At 38.8% G+C, this 25,768-nt stretch overlaps 1 protein-coding gene across 4 annotated transcripts; it reads left to right on the forward strand.

The window, feature by feature from the left end:
- Nucleotides 1-5,734: 5,734 nt before the first annotated feature.
- On the forward strand, nucleotides 5,735-25,265 carry LOC119261527 (NACHT, LRR and PYD domains-containing protein 12-like). 4 transcript variants are annotated; one of them, XM_017713980.2, is made up of 10 exons: nucleotides 5,736-5,928; nucleotides 7,424-7,584; nucleotides 7,709-7,816; nucleotides 11,217-13,172; nucleotides 13,659-13,832; nucleotides 15,091-15,264; nucleotides 15,529-15,702; nucleotides 20,792-20,965; nucleotides 21,103-21,149; nucleotides 22,075-25,265. In XM_017713980.2, the coding sequence occupies exons 2-10, from the start codon at nucleotides 7,535-7,537 to the stop codon at nucleotides 22,605-22,607; spliced, it is 3,390 nt and encodes a 1,129-aa protein (XP_017569469.1). In that variant the 5' UTR covers nucleotides 5,736-5,928; nucleotides 7,424-7,534; the 3' UTR covers nucleotides 22,608-25,265. The 4 variants fall into 4 exon arrangements, with proteins under 4 accessions (XP_037399469.1, XP_017569469.1, XP_017569468.1 ...); XM_017713979.2 differs by having other exon boundaries at nucleotides 5,736-5,892; XM_037543571.1 differs by having other exon boundaries at nucleotides 5,736-5,892; nucleotides 11,286-13,172.
- Nucleotides 25,266-25,768: the final 503 nt, after the last annotated feature.

The raw sequence follows: 25,768 nt of genomic DNA on the forward strand, positions 1-25,768 counted from the left end.
GTGGGAATATCCATTACAGAATGATGTAGGTTTTTAATGCAGTGCCACCTGAGGGATCGAAGGTCACGGGCATTCAGTGTTGGTTTTCTGCCTTGCCGCTTACTTGCAGAGATTTCTTCAGATTCTCTGAATCTTTTGATGGCATTATGGACTGTAGATGATGAAATCTCTAAATTCCTTGCAATTGCACGTTGAGACTTAAACTGTTGGACTATTTGCTCACACAGTTGTTCAAAAGTGTTGAACCTCACCCCATCCATGCTCGTGAACAACTGAGCCTTTCAGGGATGCTCCCTTTCATGACACACCTGTTTCCAATTAACCTGTTCACTTGTGAAATGTTCCAAACAGGTGTTTTTTGAGCATTCCTCAACTTTCCCAGTCTTTTGTTGCCCCTGTCCCAAATTCTTTGCAGGTATCAAATTCAAAATGAGTGAATATTTGCAAAAAACTATAAAGTTTATCTGTTTGAACATTAAATATCTTGTCTTTGTATTGTATTCAATTGAATATAGGTTGAAAAGGATTTGCAAATCATCATATTCCATTTTTATTTATGTTTTACACAACGTCCCAACTTCATTGGAATTGGGGTTGTACATGATCTATGTAACAGGGAGCAAGGAGGCGGACGCATATGCGGAGATAAGCGATAGATGGTCCAGGGTCATAGATCCAACACAGATTGATCAGGGGGCAGACGTGACAGACAAAACCAGAACAATAATGAAAACAGTACAAACACCAGTAAAGAGATCAATACATCCAACACAAAGGGCAAACAGGGGGCTTATAAAACACAACAATAACAAGGGACAGGTGGAAAACAGGTGGTGACAATCAGGGGTCCTCAACTTTCCCAGTCTTTTGTTGCCCCTGTCCCAACTTCTTTGGAATGCGTTGCAGGCAACAAATTCAAAATGAGTGAATATTTGGAAAAAACAATAAAGTTTATCTGTTTGAACATTAAATATCTTGTCTTTGTGGTGTATTCAATTACATATAGGTTGAAAAGGATTTGAAAATCATCATATTCGTTTTTATTTATGTTTTACACAACGTCCCAACTTCACTGGAATTGGGGTTGTAAATTGATTGGTAAAGACTATATTATGAACATCAGTGTGGGAGTAAATGTATTTGTAAGACATGCTAAGATAAGATTTGTTCTGGATGCTTGGAGTTTTGTGATGCTGATATCTGTGTGTTCTTTTAGTCATTGCCTTACTTCTTTTCATGGAAGCCCCCAGCCTGACACCCTGTCCTAGCTCTGCACTAACTTAGATCTTCCTGGACTCCCTGACCTGCATGCTGATCATTATGTGCTTCCTGTGTGTTTATAGATCATGTGTTTTCAATTTGTAAATTTGCAAATGGCAAATCATACAAGTGGATTAACTTTGAAATATTAAGAACTATATAGGAGTACACAGAATATCAAGTTCAGAATCTTTTGATTCCCTACCCATGGCATGGACTGCACCAAAGTCTGGAACACACCTAATAAAGTGTCAGTCAACAATGTCTGGAATACGCCTCATGAAGTGACTTAGTAATTATATGTTGACCCCCTAAATTGTCCTTTTAAAGGAGGGCACATCCATATCCTGGGCATGAATTTCTATTACATAATAAATGCTTTTAATTAAGCAGACAGTTTTATTTCTCTTTAATGTGATGTGGGTGTCATCTTATTCAACACACTAATAAAAGAATTTTTTTTGTAAACATTATAAACTGAATATTATCGAGTCCTAATTCTTAATAAAACTAATATGTCTTGTTTCAACTGCATAGTGTGTGGCTCTACAGATTCTGGATTGTCTTTATATGGGTGTGTTATGGGGAAATCAGTCTATGATGGATATAAGAAATGGTTTAGATTAGTCTGGTAAATGCTAGGGGCATCAGTCCATTCAGTAGTCTCTGAAGATGAAGTGTTCTGTGATGGAGGAAAAGGCCCTCAGGAAACTTGCCAGATGGCAGAAAAGTGAAGAGTCCAAAAATGGAGTTGCAGGTTTTGTCCACAATGCCAGTAGCCTTGTGGATGCAGCGCTTATGGTAGGACTTGGGTCTTCCCAGCTGTCTTTGTAATCTACTGTAGCTTCCTGCTGTCCAAGATTGTGCAGTTCTTATACTAGACTTATACTAGAGCGTTAGCTGCTCAGGACATTGTCTGGATTGAACGTTGTAAGGATGGAAAAGGGAAAGGTTTGTTCTAATCATTCCCTGCAAGAATCATTCCTTGCTGCTGTGCTTTAATGTTTCGCCAAGTGGTGTTAAGGGTCCAGCAGAGGTCAGTAATGCAGCTTTGATTATATTCTAAGATCTGTGTTATCTATTCTCCGTTTTCAGACTTTCTATGTGTAAAGTCAGCAAATAGTCCTGTGAAACTCTTGCATCAGCATTTCAGTCAGCAAACTGCAACCTTAAAGAACTGGACCTCAGTAACAACAACCTGGAGGATTTGGGAGTTAAGAAGCTTTTTGTAGGAGTGAACACTTCACAGAGTTCACTCTCTAAACTGGAAAAACTTAGGGGAGGTTTTGATAAGCCACTCTCATTAAGACAGTCACAAGGCTTCTTAATATTATCCATGGTTTACCCTTGAAAAATGGAAAGTAGGTGTATTTAAACTTTCGATCTATTCTGATACTTTGGTAATGTTTCAGAAACTATTTTGGGTATGTTAAATTTGTTCTGTTCTCTGAGTTAGACTAGCTGGCTGTAATCTCACAAAGACTGCCTGTGAAACTATCTGCTCTGGTCTGAAATCAGTAAAATCCTGCCTCAAGATGCTAGACCTTAGCAACAACATTATACAGAATTCAGGAGTGAATCTTCTCTGTGATGGGATGAAGACTTCACACTGTAAACTGAAGATACTCAGGTAAGATATCTGTGAAATCATTCTTGAATTAATACATTAAGACATGGAAGCACTCAAATACAAGACCTGACAGACACAACATATACACAGAGACAAACCAGACATGGGAACATTAATTGTGAGGGTGTAAATTGGAAGGCGACTAGTCAGAGCAGGAGCAGGTTGGACTGGAGCAAGGAAATAAAACAATATAGGACTAAAAAGGGGATGAAACATGGTGTTTTGTGAACATTTTGATTAAATATGTTTAAATTGTGATGTTATTAATCATGTGAATGGTTAAATAGGTTAATTGAGTTCTGGGCTTCAGTTCAGAAATGTCCTGACAGACTCTTCTTGATCTGACTGGTTTTATCTCCAAAACCAAGCAAACACCATAATTATTTGCAATTTTGTGATAACATCTTAACCAATTATTATCAAAGTTTTTAGTTTTATGTTTTGAACATGTGAGCCTGCTGCCAGGCTCATGCGATTTTTTTCAATATCACCTGCTGGAACCAAAATGAAATGTGCGCATTTCACAGATTTTTTTGCCTGTTACTTTTGTACTGAGATGCATGTCTATGGGGTTTTGTATGAAAAGTTTCATATAAAATGTTAAAATCCACAAACAAAATTGTAAATATATAAATATCCAAAATATGTGGCAAATATACATAATGAGAGTTAAATCAAACTTACTTTTCAAGAAGATTTTGTTTCCAGCATTGGGGGACTCTGGTGCCTCTCAGTAGTTCCCGGAAGTTAACAGCAAATACTAACAGCAGCAGATTAGTTGCAGCAGAATAGACTGGTTGTGATGCACTCTATAGGGTAAGACATTTAAAGAAACAGTTTGTATATAATCAGCACATCAAACTACAACATGTATATTAAAGCATGTTATTGGATTATTCCCTGACTAAATTAGTAGATTTAGGGAACATTAACAGATAAGAGTTAGGATAGCAATACATAATGTTAACCACAAACAGCCTAGTACTTGTAAAATCCCTGCTCGTAATGTCATTTCATCCATCATTGTTGAATCTTAGAAAAAGGCTTCTAAATGTGATTTTTTGCGGGGTGGGTGGGAGTTAAATATTAGTTAAATATAACATTGGGGCATGAGTTTGTAGAGTGGTGAAGGAGATAAAATAAGGATAATGTTATACCTTTTTGGAGTACGAGCTAACGTAATTTGTTATTTTTATTGTTTACACAATAAAAATGAAGCTATTTTCGTGATACGTCACTAATGATGTGGGTTCAGTGTGCATATTGGTGACTTGAAAGAGTAGACAAAACATTAAGGTTCCCAGTGGTGTGGCCTTTGTGAAATGTATGCAATGTCACATTGTTGTTGTTGTTGTAATCTTTAGTGATGGTAAGTAATTTAGTAATTGCACCTGCTGACTTGAGCCAGCAACGTTTTCCTCTCTCTGTGTCATTAGAGAAATATTTGACTCCGTTCTCCAAGCGATGCTGGGGACTATATGCAAGGGCAACGTGGAGGGCACAGACAAAACACTTGCCATACTATTCATGTTTGTGTTCATTATAGCTTTCTAAACAAGTGCATAGTAAAAAGACATGATACAACAAAATGTGTTTATATGTCTACAAACAAATATAAATGGATGTGTTCTATTATGTCCTGTCCTGTCTGGATGCGATATGTTGTAATGTACGCTTTTTAATAGCAGATTTTTGCATATGCAAGCCAAACAAATTTCTTTGGCCCCTTGTCCTTCTTTCTGGAAGTCATGAGGTTTGCATTAGTCATGAAGTCATTAAGATCATCTAGGCCCACCACGAATTGAAGATGTGTTCATGTTAGAAAATGAATCCGATCTCACTTTTGATATCAATACTTCACCTTCCTCTAAATATATCAATAAACATTAAGATAAGACTGATCTTAACTACCATACAACTTTGAGAACATAATATCTAGATACAAACATAATATCTAGATAAAAAACTCGAAGCAATAAACAACGACAATGCACATTAAAACCATGTTGAAGTTAACCTAACATGTCATGAACGCAAGTAACGATAGCTGTTTAATCCTCAAATTATAGCGAATTTTACTTTAAAATATATCATATTGATGTAATTGCATACATGTGTTGGTTTTCTATATAAATATTGTAAATCAGTGCATTTATTGGCTGCTAAGGACTGAAAGACTCAGTTCTGTGTTTATGGGTTTAAATTGCCTACCAAGAACTTCCAGGAACTATCTGAAGTCTATGTGAATCACATCACCATGAAGCATTGTGATCTTCCCTTGACACACACACACTCTCTCTCTCTACATGGCTCTGGACAGAGAACTTGTAGAACGGAGAATTTCCGCTCTGCAATGTCTTCTGGGTTTCTCAAACGCTAGGGGGCGCTCCCGAGTGAGTCCAGAATTAATGGGTTGATATGGAGCATTTGAGCAATAATGCTGAAACATTTTTGATGTAAAAGACTGCGATAATTTCCTGAGCACAGAGCAGCGCAAGACATTTTAACACCGCTGTTATCTTTAAGAGCTTTTAAACTCGAGTTATAGGAGTTTAAAACTGCTCAAATACGTCCATGGCGTCAGCCAATGAGCTGCTCCGCTCGCCAGCCAATCAGCACTCACTGAGCACTCACTCTAGCCGTAAAGCCCGCCTCCTGCTGCCCATAACCCGTTGGCTGTTAAAAAAGGAAACACACAGGCGAGATTTCTTTGCTTTTTAAGTGAGAATACGTCCTTCTAGTTTCTAAAATTAAAGAAACCTATTTTATTTACTTCTCGTTTTTAGCCGTTGAGCTCCACTCACTCCCATTCATTGAGGACTCGCTCGCGGGCGCCCCCTGCTGTTCAGCAGTCCTGTTCTTGATATAACTGCGGGACACGGTGCGATAGAGACCGCTCTCTCGAGCAGAAGCGGGGTGATGACGCAAGGGGAGTGAAAAACGGGGTCATAACATGAGGCAAAACCGAAAGTTACCTTAACCCGCCGCCAAGGAGAGGAGAGGTGAGCGAATCACCTGGTAAATGAGTTAAGCCACTGGTAATGCGGGATTCTGTTTGTTGCTTAAATCAAGATGTTTTGCTTGTTTATACGTTGTTGTTGTTGAAGTGGTGGGCGCCGCTTTGGAAACGGCTTACAATACAACAGGCAGCAGAGTGTTAAAGCACGCGAGCGTCTTTTATTCGTAGAGGTTTCCGATCAAAACGTGCATGGGACTCTACTCGATTAGAGACTGATGGCTGGATGACGCAGGACTGCAGGACTGTGGTAGCCGACTGCCTGAAGCTCGGCAAAGAGCACAGCGGGCTCCTAAGAGGCTTTCCGTGTGACACAGCTCGCTGAAGATGGGTTGATACTAGATATTCGAATATCTACGACGTTATAAATCAAACTGCAGTCGTTATATTTGGTCCAAAGTACCCGATCTTTCCCTTTCGCAGAGTAGTTTTGAGAGTAGTATCCGCCTACGAGGCTAAGGGACCGTCTGTATAGTGCGGACACTGTTTAAAAACGTAAACCACACACAGAGATGAGGGGCCAGCTGGGGTTATTTGTAAAGACGTGAGACCTGCTGAAATGCACAGATGACGGACTAACATTAGCCATCCATTAATACTGAAGAACCTGATTTTCTATACCTGTGGCAGTGGGACTGAATGGTGCACCTGAGTTCAATGACTGTGTGGTTGGGCTGAGAAGAGGATACTTGAGCTGAGAGGGAGGTGCAAGCTATAGATCCACCTGGGGTAGAGTTCGTTTTGGGGGGCTTACTCTGGTGGTTAGTGTTGTCATATAGGTCATATAGCGTGGCCATCACGAGGGGCTAGGCGGGGAGGATGAAAGCCCAAGGGTAAGTGTACGCATCACACATTTATACACATATAAGTATGTAAAAAAACTGACAAATTGGGGAGCATTGGTGCCGAGCCGCCCTTTTCTTCTGGCAATACTTTTAGTATAATTTTGTATTTTTTTTATTCTTGCACTATGCCAGTTGTTACTATTAGATTGTGTGTTCAAGAGTGTGAGGCTTAATTGGGATAACATCTAAGTGGTTGACTTGTTTGTAATTTCTGGTTCAGGCAGTATAGCGGTTTACCTTTTTATAGTCTATATGAAATACTTGGCCATAATATTAGCTATTTGGGTTTCTTTCGTTTGTTATGTGTGTATAATAATATCACCAGTATGTGATATTAGTGTTGATTTTATTTTTTTCTTTTTGGTCTTTCAAGTAAGACATTTTGAGTAGTCTTTGTCTTACGTGTTGAATAAACTTTGAAGTGTGGAACAGCTTGTTTTAGCTCATTTGTTTGAGTGTCTGTAGCGTGGGACCCCAATCTGGCAGAAAGTAGCTAGCACACATGTGTCTCTATCACAAATATTCTTTTTAAATGAGAAGTTTTAGTTGTTAATGCAGGAAGAACCTTTGTTGCTCAGTCCTCCCAGTCCTGGATTATTTTTTATGAAAAAAATCTTACCACTGCTCAAATGACTAAACCAAAGAAAACTTGTACTTTTATTTATTCATCAGGTGCTTTCATGCTGCATTGACGACAAGCTCATCAGGCTGCAATGAAAATCACCAGAAGTACAAAGCAGCATCTCAAGTTTCAGCTGTGTGTCTGAGAAGGGAAACAACTCCATGATGGAACCTCACAACTCCAGCAGTGAAAGAGGAGCCTCTCAACCAAAGTAAGTACCCTGCCTTGGGGAATAAAGAAGAGGAAATAGAATTTTTAATGCTCAAGCTAAATTACTTTAATAAAGAAAGTACATACTCATCACTTCATTCTCATTATGGATGATTTGCTATCAGTACAAAGAAAGCAGGATGCCCAGTTCCCAGCTGTGTGTCTATGAAGAGTGACCATTCCCATCAAGAGCCTCTTAATTTCAGAAGTGGACCTGCGCCCTCTGACTCGAAGTGAGTGAAACATTAAGGACATTAGGATCATTTACCGTCTTAATGTATACCATTTCCAAACTTTTGCAGACACCCAATGTTTTTTATGAAATGAAGGGTATTAAAAGGATCTTTTTCACCCATTAATGTCATAACAGCCTCCACTTTTTAAGTTAATGTTCAGTCTTTCAGGGATTTTAAAATACTTTATTGGAAACAGATAATGTAGGAAGTCTTATATAGTCTTCTAACCATATAATGCATGCACTTTACTAGGGGTGGGAATTTCTAGACACCTCACAATTCAATTTGATTGTTATTTGAAGGGCTGCAACGCAATTATGAAAGGATTATCAATGCATCTTGATGCATCTTTTTTTTTCTATACAGGACACTTTGTAACAACTTGGAACTTTTAAAGCCGAGTATTTATAATGATCCATAATGAATTTACTTCCAGTATCTTTTATTAATATAACAGATGGATGCGATGTGGCGCAATGAGACGCAGGCTGCCATGATAAAATGTGCCATGATAAAAGGTCCAAATACAGTGAAATAAGATCCAGTGCTAATGGGTATCCACGCATCATGTTACAGCTGTCCTACCAGTTTTATTCAGTGATCCTGTAACTTCGCTTTTGTTCTCATTGTAGAGAGTGGGAGTGTCAGTAAAATATCTTTGGGACGGGTCGCTTTATCTCTGCTCCAAAATATGAAACATAGCCTGAAGGTCCTTGCAAATCTTTGGCAATAAAAGTTGAGAGAGAGTTTATAGTTCGGTTCGTCCTTTCTGTGTTGGGTGGAAGTTTTGACATCACTTGTTTGATGGTCCTCTGGTTGGCAGCAAGTACAACCAGGTGGAAACATGCAATATGGTTTTCCATCCTCACCTCCCTAGTAGCCAAAGTGCTTCCATACACTAGTTCAAGGGTCGGCAACCTGTGGCTCTTGATTCAAAATGTTGTGGCTCCCAAGTTTGGTTTGATTTTTGTTGAAAAGAAAAATGAACTCTTAACATCGGGGTTGTAGACCCCTGCACTAGCCTTTTGTACGCCAAAGACTGTCCAGGCACTACACTTCCACACTTTGCAAAGTTCTGCCCACCACTACAGTTTACTGTAAACCTTGTTCCTTACTCAGTTCACAGAAAGGTGTGTAAATGTGCTCTAGCAGAACAAACTGATCATCTTTCAGAACGTTTGCTTTAGTGGTGTTCTGTACAGATTATTTCCAGTAAAGTAGCTGAGTCCGCTCAAATGTATTCATGTTGTGACAACGGAAATATGAAAAAGAAACTAAGTAACTCAGTGCTTCAATAATTCTTCAAAAAACTACTTATTAACTCTTACTTGAGTAGTTTTACTTACTAATCATTTAATTTGTTCTTGAGTAAATTATCACTACAGTGTTTTAATGTGTGGATGCAGCAACAAACTGTATTCACAGACAGTGGTTTTCACAAGTGTTCCTTGAAAGATCTGAAATCTGAAAGATTCAGCCTCCCTGGGATTCTCCTTTTTTTTCCCCCATTCAAGTTTCTGATCTGTTGCCAGTTAATTAGTTGTGAGATGTTCCACCAGGTGATTTGTTTAGTATCACACAACTTTACCAGTCTTTTGTTGCCCCATCCCAATTTTTTTTAAACAGGTTGAATTTAAAAATGGCATATTTTTCAAAAAAAATGTATGTTGTTGTACTATTTTAAATTAATTATAGGGTTTAAATGATTTGCAAATTATTACCTTTTGTTTTTCTTTACATTTTGCAAGCAAGGGTTTCGTAAGGGTTGAAATTCCCAAATGGAATATTTATTTCGATGCAGCTCTGTTTTTGTCTTAAAGCTCTTTATATTTGAACAGGATTGAACAGATGTACAGGATGGGCAGCTGTTCAACTCTGCAGTACCTGTCTTGTCCCTAGAAGAGTATGGAACGCCACACCCAAAGACTTTGTATTTTTGGCAAACCTGATCTCTGAACCCCACTCAAGTTGCAGTCAACATCATAAGACGATTCAACAAAAACCAAAATGTTAGCTTGTGCCCTGTTCTCCCCTACTATGTTTGTAGCCATTAAAACACTTTCATTTTTTTAAACAATGGGTAAAAAGACCTCTGCTTCTCTGCTCTCCTGCCTTGCTCATCACTGACACAAGATAGTACCAGCAGCTCTTGTTACCAGATTGGGCATGATCCCTATTTATTGTCATTTTATGCTAATTGCTTTGAAAATGATTGTTTATTAGCTGTTATGCTATATTTTTTCCTTAAAGAGTCAGAATTTATAATAGTACAAAAGCAAATTAACAACAATAACAAAATAATAATAATAACTAGATGTGCATTTCCTGAAGGAACTGCAAGACTGCTTGAAAAGAGCTGCGTTTGTGTTTGTGTGTGGTTCTGTGTAGGTGAACAACACCTCCTTAGGTATGTGTCTGTTTGTGTGGTGTGTGTGAGAGGGGGGGAGATGTGTGTGTTGGGGGGAGGGGTTATTCAAATTAACTGTTATTATGCAGCTCTTAGTGGAGAAGCCTTGTTTGAGTCCGATTTGCACCCTCTGAACAAACAGTCATAACTCGGGAAATGTGTACTCTATTGCTTAACCGGACAGAGGTTGCGAGATAAGACCCCTTTAGGATTATTTTGGTGTAATGTTGTGTGTATTGAGAGGAAAAGGTCTGAGTTATGATGAGTTAAACACAGAGCAAATCTTGAAATAAGCAGATAAGAGTGTGTGTGTGTGTGTGAACATATATATATATATATAGATAGTGTGTGTGTGTGTGTGTGTGTGTGTGTGTGTGTGTTTGTGTGTGTATATATATATATATATATATATATATATATATATATATATATATATATATATATATATAAGAAATTTACATGGGAGTGAATGGGGCAGTTTTCTGAGCCTAGTGCCAAAAATAATGCTCATAACTCTAAAGCTAATGGGATATTTTGAGGTTTCAGAAAGGACAAGTTTCTCTACCATGTAAAACTGAAATGGAGTTTCTAGGTGAAAGTTTAAGGATTTTAAAGCAGATTCCCTGCATGATCAGCTGTGTCTGTGAGACTGAGTGGCTTGCTGTGACGTCATCGATGTCAGTTAGAATCTGAAGTTCTGAACATTCTGCCATTCATTCTTATGGGAGGTTTTTAATTTTTAAGCTTATTTTTATCAAAAACTACCAATTCAATCGACTCCAAAGATACATAGCACAAGTCACAGCACCGACACCTTCTAAACGCAGTTTGAATTGAGTCTGTATGTAAAGCAGTTCGGGCTGTATCAATCACAGCAAAGTGTGGAAGAAGAATATGAAGTATGAGAGATAACAAGAGAGTGTTTTATAATAATATATAATAATATGCAATTACAATATTTGTATAATAATAACACTTTGTCTTTCTTAGTAGTGGGATGGATTGCATGCTCCAGGATCAATCCAGAGCTTTACGATACCTTACTGATGTCCATTGCAGGAAGAATCCTTTAACAATTCCAAACATAGGGGTATCCAGGAAGCAAGAGTACTTACTACCTGGAGATGACCTCCCCTCGATCTTAGAGAGGCACAAAACCTGCATGAAGAATAAATATGAGAGCTTATTTGAAGGAATCAAATCTCAGGAGAATAAAACTCTTCTGACCAGGATTTACACTCAGCTCTACATAACAGAGGGAGAGCGTAATGGAGTGAATAAAGAACATGAGGTTTTTGAGATTGAGAACATTTCCAGAAGACTCTTGCAAGACACTCCAATTAACTGCTTAGAAATCTTCAAACCAGTAGAAGACTCAGAAGGAGAAATAAGATGTGTGCTGACTGAGGGCATTGCAGGCATTGGAAAAACAGTCTCTGTGCAGAAGTTCATTCTGGACTGGGCTGAAGGAAAAGCCAATCAGGATATAGATTTAATGTTTGTGCTTCCATTCCGTGAGCTGAACTTGATTAAGGATTACGAATACAGTCTTCATAGACTTCTGTGTGACTTCCATCCTGAGCTCAAAGATCTGGACCCAAAGATAATTTATGATTGCAAAGCTGTTTTCATGTTTGATGGCCTGGATGAAAACAGAATTCCACTGAACTTCTTACAGTGTGAGAACCTGTCAGACATAACCAAGGTGTCATCAGTGGATGTGATAATGACAAACCTCTTCAAAGGAGAGCTGCTTCCTTCTGCTCATATCTGGATAACCTCTCGACCAGCAGCAGCCAGTCAGATCCCCTTTGAGTACGTTGAGCGTGTGACAGAAATCCTGGGGTTCAATGACCCACAGAAGGAGGAGTACTTCAGAAAGAGAATCAGTGACGAAGACCAAGCCAACTTCATCATCTCACACATTAAGAGAATAAGGAGTCTCCACATCATGTGTCACATTCCAGTCTTCTGTTGGATCTCAGCCACTGTGCTTCAGCAAATGACAAAACAAAGTAATACAGAAATTCCTAAAACTCTGACTGAAATGTACTCGCACTTTCTGCTTACTCAGACAGAAATAACAAAACAGAAATATAGTGAAAGTGGAAAAATAAAGAAAGAATTGATGAAATTGAAGAGGGGAACAAAGAAACTACCACAATGTGGCAGTGAAATGATTCTGAAATTGGCTGAACTGGCTTTCAAGCAGATTATGAAAGGGAATGTGATGTTCTATGAAGAGGATCTGAAAGAATGTGGCATTGGTGTCACTGAGGCCTCAGTGTATTCTGGCATTTGCACTGAGATCTTCAGGGAGGAATCTGTGCTTTACCAAAGGAAGGTCTACTGTTTTGTTCATCTGAGCTTTCAGGAATTCCTGGCTGCTCTCTATGTGTTTCACTGCTATATGAGCAAGAACATGAAGCCAGTTTTTCATTTTTTTAATCCATTGGACAAACCGTGGTCTAGCAATGTTTCATTGGAAGAGATACTGAAAGCAGCAGTGGAGAGAGCCTTAAAGAGCCAGAATGGACACCTGGATCTATTTCTCCGTTTTCTGCTCGGCCTCTCACTCGAGTCAAATCAGCAACTTTTGCATGACCTACTTACACAAACAGTGGGCTGCTCAGACAGCATCAACAAAACAGTACAGCACATAAAACGCCTAATACAAACAGAGAAACTTTCTCCTGAAAGATCTATAAACCTGTTTCTCTGTCTCACTGAAATGAATGACCAGTCTTTATTTAGAGAGATTCAGGAGTACCTCAAATCAGAGAAACATTTCGAAACCGGTCTTTCTCCTGGACAGTGTTCAGCACTCGCCTATATGCTGCAGATATCTGAGGAGGTGCTGGACGAGTTGGACTTAAAGAAGCATAACACGTCAGAAGAAGGCTATAGAAGACTACTCCCGGCTGTGAGCAAATGCAGGAAAGCTCTGTAAGTGTTAAGGACACTTATCTCTTAGGAAAACTGTAAATACAGTCTAGTTTTGCCTATTTCATAATCAGCCTTAACAGTAAGAGCAGCAAATGTAATCAAAATGGGGAATACTAAATCACTGTGCTTTACGTAATACTATATACATGCCAACCAATCTACATAAATAAAGACTAAACAATATTTTGATACAGTGTAGACAGTCGTAACAGCGGTTGACATTGCATCACCACATTAGTGTGAATTAGTGTCAATCTGTGGTGAATTACATGCATTATGAAAGAGTCTATTTATCAACTTCACTGGACCATCAGGGATGGGCAATATAAAAGGAAACCTGGGCACACTGTAACACACCCGTGTTCACATTAAATTCAATTTCATGTGATAGGGTGTTTATTATTATTATTATTATTATTATTATTATTATTAAATAATTGCCTATGAACCATTGTATTAGTTACCATATTTGCTCTACCTTTTCAGGCTCGCTGGCTGCTATCTCACACCGAACTCCTGTGAAACTGTGTGCTCGGCTCTGAAATCACCAGGGTCCTCTCTGAAAGAACTGGACCTCAGTAGCAATGTCCTGCAGGATGCAGGCATGGAGCTGCTCTCTGCTGGATTGAAGGGTTCAAACTGTAAACTGGAGATACTCAGGTGAGCTTTGATTGAAAAAACATGAGTTTCTAGCCAGTTTTAGTCTATGCATCTTGCCTACATATTTAAATCTGCTGCAAAAGAGCAATAAAACACTCCATCCTGGAAAGAACATTAGTTTCAAACATGCTATTTATACAAGCTTTTCTTTTTAAACTGTATGGTGATGTGGCACCACACATGCAGGAACAAGTGATTCAAAACGGACATTCACTCTGGTTCAACATCTGGTTTGATAGTATAGGCTATTGGAGCCACCTCGCTTTTGCCTCGCGGTTGCATGCAGAAGCAAAATATGTACCTTGTAACATTTCACACAGCACTCAAACATAAACGTCTACTATATTGTATTACTTAAAGACCTACACTTCAGGGGTCAGTAAGCTTAATAGTCTTTAGTAATATTAGCCAAAAAAGGAAAAATAATCAAATAAAATAAAAGGCAGAGTGTTATTCCTTCATCACAGCAATGTGTCGATATATGAATGAAATATAGCTCCTCCAGAACACGGTGATCAAATGATCAAATATGACCACAGTACTCAGTCTTTGCTCTTAGCATTGCATCCTCAGTGAAAATTACTTTGTGATAAGTTGATTTGATGGTATTGGAGATTAATAAATCCGGCTCTGATAAAGACACACCTTTTTTACAGTGTCGGAGGGATTTTTTGTAATAGTGTTTGTCACCTACTTTCTTATGTCAGTATATGTGACTGGCTTAGAGACACTAATCTCCTGCTTATTATATCTGCAACATTTTTGCAGTCTACCAGTAGTACTGTAGAAGACCAAGGTCATGGGATCTTCTGAACTACGATAGGTCACATTTTTGAGGTCATATTTTTAGCTGAACAGCACTGTTCTTTAGTCTGTCATGACATTTTTGTTTGATTCAGCTTTTGCATTCGTCCTTTAGGAGGCACAATGCACAGGCACTCTGGAGCTGACTAAAATCCATTGTCTGCTAATATTATCTTTACTTGACTTAGTAGTGGTAATATTCACACATGGTTTAAGCAGTAATGATGAGGTTTCTGTGTTCTGTTGTCATTTTAACCTATAATTGTTGCACAGGCTTTTGCATGTGTTTAGCTATGTTAGATTTAGTAACAATGTCTGACATCTGAATGATATTCCCTCTATGCCATATGAGGATTTACAACAAAGATCTCTAGACAGTTCCTTTCAGATTGGATCCTCTTGCTTTACCTGTACTTTACACTTTATGCATTTGCAGTTTACTCTGTCTTTGCAGACTTGCTGGATGCAACATCACCACAGTCTCTTGTGAAATACTCAGCTCTGCTCTGAAATCACCAAGCTCTGCCATAAAAGAGCTGGATCTCAGTAACAACAACTTGCAGGATTTTGGAGTGAATCTGCTCACAGCTGGACTGAAGAGTTCACACTGTAAACTAGAAATACTCAGGTAAACTTTCATCAACTTTGCTTTCTAATGAGTTTAAGTTGTAAATTATGTAAGCCGTGAGAAGGTAACTAAACTTAAGAACACCAGTCTATATATATATATATATATATATATATATATATATATATATATATATATATATATATATATATATATATATATATATGTATATATGATTTGTTTTCATGTGGTTTCATGTAATTTCAAATATATAAAATCCACCAAATTTTTAAGATGTGTTATGTAATCATTATCCCTTTGCAGACTGGCTATCTGTAATATTGGGGGAAAAACTTGTGAAAATCTGGGATCAGCATTGCAATTGTCAAACTTCAAACTCAAAGAACTGGATCTTAGTAACAATGATCTTCAGGATTTAGGAGTAGAGCTACTTTCTGCTGGCTTGAAGAGTTCACACTGTAAACTGGAAATACTCAGGTGAGCTTTCTGTAAGTTGAATGGATATGTCCTGGTCGGCTTGGGAGCCAAAGGGAAGCATGATAGGATAATAGCAGTTTTAAAAGCTTTAAGCTTGTCTTAAAGACGGTCATTTAGCCATAGTTTTACTTCTAAACCCAGGGATGGTATAAAGGCATTTTGTAGGCATGAGTAGAGATGTTATATTAATATTCATTTTAATAATAATAGATTACTCATGCTGTAATGTTTATGGGCTGTATGTTTAAATATATACTGTAATCAACGACTTTCTTTTTTTCTGAATACCATGTACACAAATTATAGGAAAGGGAAAAGCAGCAGTTTTAGATTTGTAGTCAAATTGCATCTTATACTGTATACATTATTATACAAAAACCCTAACAAACTAATCGTTTCATTTTATTGTTTCAAAAATAAACAGCTATTTTTTCAAAGCCTGACTAACACACTCCTCTAATGATCAGTGGCAGTCAGATACTTACAGAAAAAAAGATACTTAAAGTGGAAGTTTTTACATTGACCTCTGCTATAAAACTTAAAAAATAATAAAACATTCATAAACTGGCATGAATATCCATTGCTCTGTAATGGTCAGGTTGTGGTAGTTAAGCCAGCTTTCTATGAGATAGATAGAAGAGGGGTACAACTGTGGACTTTTTTGTGCCAAAAGTTTCAAATAAACTAATAAAATCCATAAGCAAAATATTAAGTATCAAAATGTCCAAAATATGTTACAAACACAAATAATGAGATTTAAATTAATCTTTTTAAAAAATATATCTACTCTTTTGTGTAAGGAAGACTCTCCAGAATGAGTAGAATCCATAATCCCATTTAATCCGAAACACAAAAATAACAGAATCGGAGTCAAAAAACAGTCCAAAGGTCAAAACACAAGAAAAATCCACAATCAGCAAAAGTATCAAATGGAGATCTAGAACCAGAGTCAAACAATACAGAAACATCAACAGTGAGGTAACAAGGCTTGGTATACAGTATAACTGGCAATACTTCACACTGAGTCAGTGTACTGGAGGTCCTTAAATAGGCAGGTGAAATAAGCTGCAGGTGAGGGGTCAGGGTGCAACAATTGAGACTGTCGGTATTCGAGGCCTCTCGTGGTGAGGACGGGTATTACACCTGAAAATTTGTATTAATTCTGATGTGTGTGTGTGTGTGTGTGTGTGTGTGTGTGTATATATGTATATATGTATATATGTATATATATATATATATATATATATATACATCCATCCATCCATCCATTTTCTAAGCTGCTTCTCCGTCAGGGTCGCGGGGGGGAGCTGGAGCCTATCCCAGCAGTCTTCGGGCGGAAGGCATGATACACCCTGGACAGGTCGCCAGTCCATCGCTGGGCATATATATATATATATATATATATATATATATATATATATATATATATATATATATATATATATATATATATATATATTATACATCAGAATTAGTTTTGTTTTGTTTTGTTTTTGCTAGTACTTTTTTGCTCTAGCTCTTCAGAAGTTTTTCTTTTGCTTCTGACTTTTGGCACGTTCTCAGAGGGCAGGTCTTAGAGGGCCTCCGCTCTCTGTTGGTCAACTGAGTGACAGATTTTCTGACACATTGCCACTAAGCATAAATGGCTGTGAGCATGGCGGAACACATCATGTTGAGTGCTACTATGAGTCAGGAGAGCCCTTATTTATGCTTAATGTTGCTTTTTATTAAACTTTTGGCACAGAAAAAGAAGGGGAGAAATAAGGTCATGGTCAAGAGGCTTTTATTGCCATTGCATCTATGTACAAGTACACAGTGGAGTGAAACAAGGAACAAAGAGGACATGGTGTGAAAACAAAAAAAAATTAAGCTAGAAAACGATACAATAAATACGATCAATTAAAGACATTAGACACAGTAAACAGGACAGTGCAGCACTGACACAGCACACATTTCTGCCTCATTGCCCCCCCTCCCCCTAAATGTTATCCATCTTGGTGACCCACATGGCAAGTCCTTTAAGAGTACTGAAAGATGTTGTCCTGGCTGTGGTATTCCCATGGCATGGTAACCCTCAGCGCCAGGTGCTTCCAACTTATCCTCAGGGTGGAACTCCTGAGGCGACTGTCTGGCCGAGCATGGCCTCCTGTTCTTGTGGCTGGTATGGGGCAAATCTGTCCCTGTGAACTCTAACAGTCTGCTGCCCTGCATAGACCCTATACACCACGTGCTGCAGGCATTCTTTTACTACACAGGGGCCCTACCACGGTGACTGCAGCTTTGGGCAGCGCCAGTTCCTGTAGTGTGGGTTGTACAGCCACGTCCATTCTTCACACACCCTTGACAGTATGCTTGTGTCTGGCAGTCACAGTGAAATTGAGTCACAGTTTCACCCTAATGGCCCCTGGCAAGCTTGTACACAACATGGGGACAGTGACCGAGCTCCTCAGCTCCTCTGGTAACACTGTTCCCCTCTGACCCTGACGGGTCCAAAAGACCTTCTCTGTAAGCATCCTGAGCTCATGGCAAAACATGAGAAGTGCCAGAGTGAACCCTAATCGACTTCTGCACAGCAGAACGGCAAGCCAGCAAGACTGGTGCAATTGTCCTGGTGCTGATTAGTGATGATGGCCAAATATGTAGTGAGCATTTGGTTGAAACCCATGTTTTCAAGCTCCTTTTGCATATCAAACCAGCTGAAGAACTCCTCTACCAGCTGCTCTGCTGTCATGGCTGCACCCTGGTATGGGACCACATATGCTTCAGCCACTTAGTAAAATAATCCATGTCTATGAGCACATAGTTGTTCTCAGCCTCGGTGGTAAGAAAAGGGCCCAGGAAGTCCATGGCTACTCTGTCCATTGGGGCATCAGTGCAGAAGGATTGCAACAAACCCGAGTGATGGCTGCGGCAACCTTTTCTTGGCTGTGCATAAGTCGCCAACCCCAAAATGCCCCCTGCCAGCTGAACAATGCATCATGCCCAGCACTGTTTTTCACATGGCATGCATGACTGCATGGCACCAGCAACTGCCAGAAGCACTTGCTGGGCAGTGGCTCCTCCCACATGTGGTACAACTTTTTATGTAAACAAAGACTATCCCTACCTGCTCTGAGTGTCTTGGCAGTGGACCTCTGTGGTCTTACAATTGTCCATTTCGAGTGTCTGCTCAACCTGGAACTAACTGCAGCATTTTCCTCCTGGGCATTCCAGAACTCCTCGGGGCTTAGTGCATCAAGTCCAGTGTTGTTAGTAGTGACAGCTACAACCATGACACTCCTCTTTGCTGCTTCAGCTTTCTCCTCAAGGCATGCACAGTACTGGTACTCCTCAGCAGTACATGGGCAGTGGGACAGGGCATCATCTTAACTGTGTAGAAGTCCAGCATGTTGCTAAATGAAGAAATTGTGCTTTTGTAGTGTCATAATCCACCTTGCTGCTTGGCCTTCTGGCTATTCAAAGTACATGAGCCAGGTCAATGAGGCATGATCAATGCACAGCAAGTAGGGAATACTGTACAGCTAAAACATAGCCCCACCACAACATAGCCCCACCACAACAGCTAGCAATTTCCTTTGCATTATACAGTAATTTCACTTCTGCTTGCTCAACCACCGACTGTAATTTATGATAACCTGTCAATATTCTCCTGTGTATGTGAGAGATCAGTGCTGATGCCTTTGTCATGAGCATCTTTGTTTAAAAAGAGACCACCTGCTCATGTCCATCTTTGCAGTGCCAGTTTCCACCCCTGCATACTCACTATGTGGCTGTAAAAGCTTACGTGCTGTTGAAGGAGATTACATTTTTTGGAGTGCCGCCAGAGATTTGCAGATTTAATAGCTTGACATATCAGCTCCAAAATCTTGGGCATGCGCACCACGTCAAGATAATGAGGACACTGGCTAGCACTTGCTCCATCAACCACTTGAATGTAGCCAGTGTATTTCAGAGGCCAAAGGCCATTTACTGTGAAATGCCACAGTGTGAACGCTGTCTTTTCTCTGGAATTAGGAGCTGCCAATACCCACTCCTAGCAAGGCTGGAGGGATGCATGACACTCTCAGACTTTGATGACCCATTTTAGTCCCCATCCCTCCCTCATTGATTTATGTTGAAAACTCTGAAGTGCGCCCTCTCACGGCGACAACAGAGTAGTGTCGCTTTTCTTACAGTAGAAAATGCCACCAGGGCTGTCACTAGTGTGGAAATGGTCTGTCATGTTGAACATTTATCGAACATTTCTTATACTTCAAGGAAAGTTATAATGCGATAATTATTGTTATTCATTTTTTATATTATTTGTTACCAGCCCAGCCCTACTGTCATTCCCTCGGCCTGGCAGCGAGCCCCGCCACCAGAATTACAGCATAAGACTCTAGCTCTGCGTGTTCAGCTCCTCTAGTGCCAAAGGCCTCCCTCATGTAAGGCGGAAGCCTCACTGTCAGCGAGACAAGACCCTCCACCTTAACTCCACTCCCGGAGTCCATGTGTTGATTTCCTCATCTCCTCTTCATGACGTTGACCATCACTCCCATCATTTCCAGGAAGTCTAAACCGAGCATACATGCTTCACGTATAGATGTGAACCAGAATTTGTGTGCTTGGTTCAGACCTCCAAGCACAATTGGGAGCATCTTCCTCCCTCTCATTTCAACTAGGCCACTAGTAATGGAGCCAAGCTGGAGAGTGATCTCCTCCCAGCCATCCAGCGTACCTGTCATGGTGTGGGAAACCATGCCCAGTGATAGTCGAACCCATGTCAAAGAGTAAACACTCAAACACCAACTCCTCCTGAACTTGCTTCCCAAGCGTGGGTTAAACCTGCTGGACCAAAGTGCTTACGTCAGCAACCAGCATGCTCATGCTATAACATAGCATAGCATGGAGTGAACCACAGCATTCAGCCATCACTTTTTTTTATGTAGCCTGTAACAGATTATACATATTCTCAGTTTTTCCATTTCAGCAGCAGTTTATAAGGGATTAGCAGCAAGGTGATCAGAAAATCTAACTATGTTCCCTTTGAGTGTGTATAATCATGATCCAGTGTCCCTTTGTCTATTTTTTTTTTCTTCCTTTTTTGCAGATTGTCTGGTTGTTTGATTACAGAAAAAGGCTGTTCTTCTTTGGCTTTAGCTCTGAGTTCAAACCCCTCACACCTCAAAGAATTAGATCTGACATACAACCACCCAGGAGATACAGGGGAAAAGCTGCTCTCTGCAAGACTAGAGGATCCATGCTACAGACTGGAGACGCTCAGGTATGTGTAAACCTAGAGGCAAAGGCAAAAACTGAGAAAGGTAAAAAGTGAGAGAACAACAGGTTAAAAATGAACATTTGGCTTCATCTTGTAAAGCATTAGAATGAATGCATAAATGACTATTTGTGTGTTTTTAGAATGGAGCATGCAGGGTTGAACAGAATCAAACCAGGACTAAGAAAGTGTAAGTTCACGGTGTTCAAAGTAATGTGTATACCCTCTCATGCACACAGCCCATGTCAGTTTGTGCCATTCATTTCACAAAAGGATAAAGGGAAGTGGTTTCCTTTTTGGAGGTTTTGGAGATTGGAAAACCTTTGGAAAGTTTGGATTGGAAGACCTTTTCAGTTACTCAATTTCCAAATAACCATTAAGTATTTTAAGTTATTAATTTGTCAAGGAACAGTTCATGAAGCAAATGATTTACAGAAATGTAAACACAAGTCACAAAAACAAAATGTAATATAAAATTTTGCAGCATTTAATCTGTCCACACTTTGCCTCTATTAAAGTTTCCATTATACTTGCAGTTTTTTGAAGTAATCAGCAGGACTGTTTTTTCCTTACTTCCAAAGTTCAGTCTTCGACGGTGGTTGCGTTTTCTGCTTCTCACAATCAAAGTAAACTCAAATACTGATGTTGAGGTCCAGACTCTGGAATGGTCAGTCCATTGTCCAGAGAACACCTCCAGCTGCAAATTGTCCCCTTTTTTGTGTACTTTCTTTTTTCAGGAACAGCTTCTTGACGTCTGCACATTGTTTTAGACCCATAGCACCGAGTATTCCTCATGCCTTAAATGCTGATGATGACAGTTCATGCATTGGGGTGTCGTTTTCTCTTTATTTTTATGCAAGTGCTCCTCAGCAATATCTCCTCAAATAGCTCCTAAAATAAAAATTCATTAATGAAGGACAGTTTCTGACTTTTGCACAGAACCAAAATTGAAATTAAAATAAAATTACAAACCAGGGATACCTGTCAAGTTTTTTTTTTTTTTCAACTTTATTTTTGCATCCAATAAAATAAAGCAAAGAAAAGTTATAATTTTGTTGTCCAAATTAAATTCTTGCCTACAACTTAATTAAAATATGCTGTCCATTCATTTGCAGATGCCTGCGAACTCACACTGGACCCAAACACAGCAAACACATTTGTGTCTCTGTCTGAGAAGAACAGTAAGGTGACCCGTATGGAAGAGCAGCAGTCATATCCAGACCATCCAGAGAGATTTGATGGTTGTCCACAGGTGTTGTGTCGAGAGAGCCTGACTGGACGCTGTTATTGGGAGGCTGAATGGAGCGGAGTATCTGCTATAGCAATGGCATATAAAGGAATCAGCAGGAAAAACGGCAGTGATAAACCTGACTTTGGTTACAATGAGAAGTCCTGGGCTCTGGTCTGTTCTAATAACAGGTACATTGCCAGGTACAATAAGAAGCAAATGGATATAACTAGCTCCTCCTCCAGAGTAGGAGTGTATCTGGATTGGTCTTCTGGCAATCTGTCTTTCTACAGTGTCTCCTGTGACACACATACACTCACCCACTTATATACATTCCGTTGTACGTTCACTGAGCCCCTTTATGCAGGGATCGGGTTTTGGAAATATCCTGGCGCCTCGGTGTGTTTGTGTGTCACATAGAAGAGTCTGATCTCTTGAAAATCTATCAAGGAATCAATCAGAAAATTTGGGAAAAAATGCCAAATTTCTTATGCCATTGGGATACATTTAGCCTTGAACATCTAGACTTAGTGTGAGCTTATCTCTGTATGGTTGTTATTCTGTAGTGGGCTTCTTCTTTTATAACGCTAGTGAGGTATCTTTATTTATATAGCATTTTTTATTATAGTAAAAACATCTCAAAATGATTACTACAAGATAAAGTAAAAACGCTATAGTCTAAATAAAAATAAAGGCACAGTTAAAAACAATAGAAGTAAATGAGCCTTCATCCTAGGAATTAGCAGTAAGCCTGTCTCAGCTGAGAAAAGTGGTCTGTTTTAACCTTTCTTCTCACTGTAAGTTCATAAGTACTCCATTCTGAATTAGTTAGAGCCTATTTAGAGCTGCGTTGCTGAAGTTTGGCACACATAATTAAGAATTATCAGCACTAAGGTCAACATTGTGATTACATTTTTTTTTTGTGCCTTGTTTCATTCAAAACTCCCTGTCCAGCACTAGCCAGCAGTATTTATTTAAGCCTATGCTGGATACAATGAAAAGTTCTGGGGTCTCATTTATCAAAACAAGTGTTAGAGCATGTTATAAATGAACAATGATGCTTCCTACACTTCTCCATTCCTTCATTATCAGTTTACATACAGAAATGCCTCCAAATAGCTATACATGTAGCCTATGTAGCTTGTGAAAAGCTGAAATGAAATATTGCGTTTAAAACTTTAGTTCTTATAAATAAAACTTTCCCTTTAACATGTAAGAAATGCATTTAATGCCATTGAAATAATTATTACAATGAAAACTCTTTTATATAAAAGAGTAAAATGTAAAACTTATGTTCAGTTTGCATGCAAGAATTGGATTTTACAGAATATTTATTTATACAAGTATTTATAACATTTTACTTGTTTACATTGAACATCTCATTTTAAAATATGACTTAAAAGCTAAAGTAAAAGAGGTCAGCCACTGTGTACATCATCACAATCAATTTTGATATTCTTTCATGAATTTAAATGACCTTTTTCGGTGAGTCTAAATTAGATGTGCTAACCTTTTTTCTCTTCATCTACACACTGTAAGTAATAGAGCAGAGCAGAAGTATTTGTGAGATTTCCATTACTGAAATGTATTGCGGTTTTCATCTGAATAATTTTGTTCGGTTTCAATCACAGTATTTATTCTACTGTTCACTACGACAATAGGTTTTTATTTTATGCTGGTTGAAGAAACATGTTAACTGATTTGGTAATTATTGTTCTCATTATCAATCAAATCATAATGACTTACCCATGATTACACTGTTCAGAACATGCATGGTCAGGAGTAGTTCTAAATATACACACATTTTCACACATAAGAAATAAATGGTAAATCATGTTCTATTTGTAAAACATATGTCTATATGTAAGATTTATGCATGCAACTGTGCATAAATGCAGTCAATAAATTAGATCCCTGGATTTTAGTGTGCTCTAATAATGGCTACATTGCCAGAGAGAGTAAGAAAATTGCCATACCTTGCCCCTCTTCTAGATTAGGAATGCATCTGGATTGTGTACTGGGTAACTGCGTTTGTCAGAGGAGATGCTGTAAAAGACCAAGGTGTTTTTGGATTGAAGCTGGCTCCCTAGCATATGTGTGTGTGAATTGGAAAAGCCATATGTCCTTAAAACTAAATATACTATGATGGGTTTCTATCATCAGTCAGTTAATTCTGCAAAGTATAGCAAATTCTTTGTCCAATTACAATTAATACAACTAACCTTGAGAATCCAGACTGAATGTCTTTTTATCCACTGCAGCACTTTCCATTTTACTTATAGCATTTCAGAAGGTTTCACATTAGATGAAAATAAAAGCTATTATGTAAATGAAATAAAGCAATCATGTAAATTAAAATAAAAACAGATTTTTTTAATTTGGATTTAAAAATCCAAAATGTTTTGTTTGGATTGAAAAAGCATCTATCAAGGTTGCACTTTTAGTATTCCCTTGAATGTTTTTCCAATGTTTAAGTTCTTCATAAGACAATTATCTTCCAACTGAGCTGTGGGTGGGTTAGCAGTAAGCCTGCCTCAGCAAACAAATTTAGCTCAACCTTTCAATTCCTGGTAAAGCTGCATTCTGAACAAGTTGGAGCCTATTTAGAGAGACACCAGCGCAACCAGCTGGTAATGGCAGATAAAGAATTGAGACCAGATAAAGAATTATCAAGCTTTAAATCATTAAAATACCTATTATAATTTAATCAAGAGACTCTCAAATCCAGCATTGCACTGTATAAAGTGGAACAGGGCAGATGAAGATTTGAAATGTTTTTGATATTTGATATTTTACTTTACATCGTTTCATTCAAAGTATTTATTTGTTTTGAATAAAACCAGTGAAATTGCTTGTTACCACTATTTATTTAGGCTGAACTGACAAACTGTTGGGTTGATACTGAGTGATTGCCTTCTTTGAGCCTGCACAAAAGCTCTGCACTTGAGCAACCATCATAAGGGTGATCAAAAGTCGTTCAAAAATTGTCCATATGTCAGGTCTTGAATACGAGACCACCTTGCTGTAGCCCACTCTAAAGCTTTATCTGATGTAATAAATATGTGATATGAAAAATGCTGCCTGATCAGAACAACGTGGTGAATTACTGGAAAGCGGAGCATTGGAGAAGAAAACCCCAACATTTGCCAGGAGATCCATCAAATTTATCTGGGTTACTCACAGTATTATTCACTGAAGTGGTTCTGCAGAACCCAGAGCAGAAACAGAAGGAGGACAAGCAACAGAGAGATTACGCAGTTGTGAGCCAATATCTTTGATTCCTGTGAGGACCTGAGCGAGTTGGGCTTCCTGTGTTTTCATTTCATTCCAGTGATTTCATTCACCTGTGACCGTCCATCAGCCATCTCTGTATCTCTGTATAATTAAAAATATACAAAATTTAGCTTATGGTATCTGATAGCATTTACATGTCAAATAATGGCATATCTGAGTAGCCCAGGGTCTCTGGGTGGACTTGGACCTGATGGAATTGTAATTGCCCCAAAAATACCAAAAGAACTACCCAAAATTGTAGGTTTCTAAGGGTTAACAAGCCCTTCATGACTTCAAATGGGTGTGTT

This window comes from Pygocentrus nattereri, chromosome 12 (genome assembly GCF_015220715.1).
Source record: "Pygocentrus nattereri isolate fPygNat1 chromosome 12, fPygNat1.pri, whole genome shotgun sequence".
Taxonomy (NCBI): domain Eukaryota; kingdom Metazoa; phylum Chordata; class Actinopteri; order Characiformes; family Serrasalmidae; genus Pygocentrus; species Pygocentrus nattereri.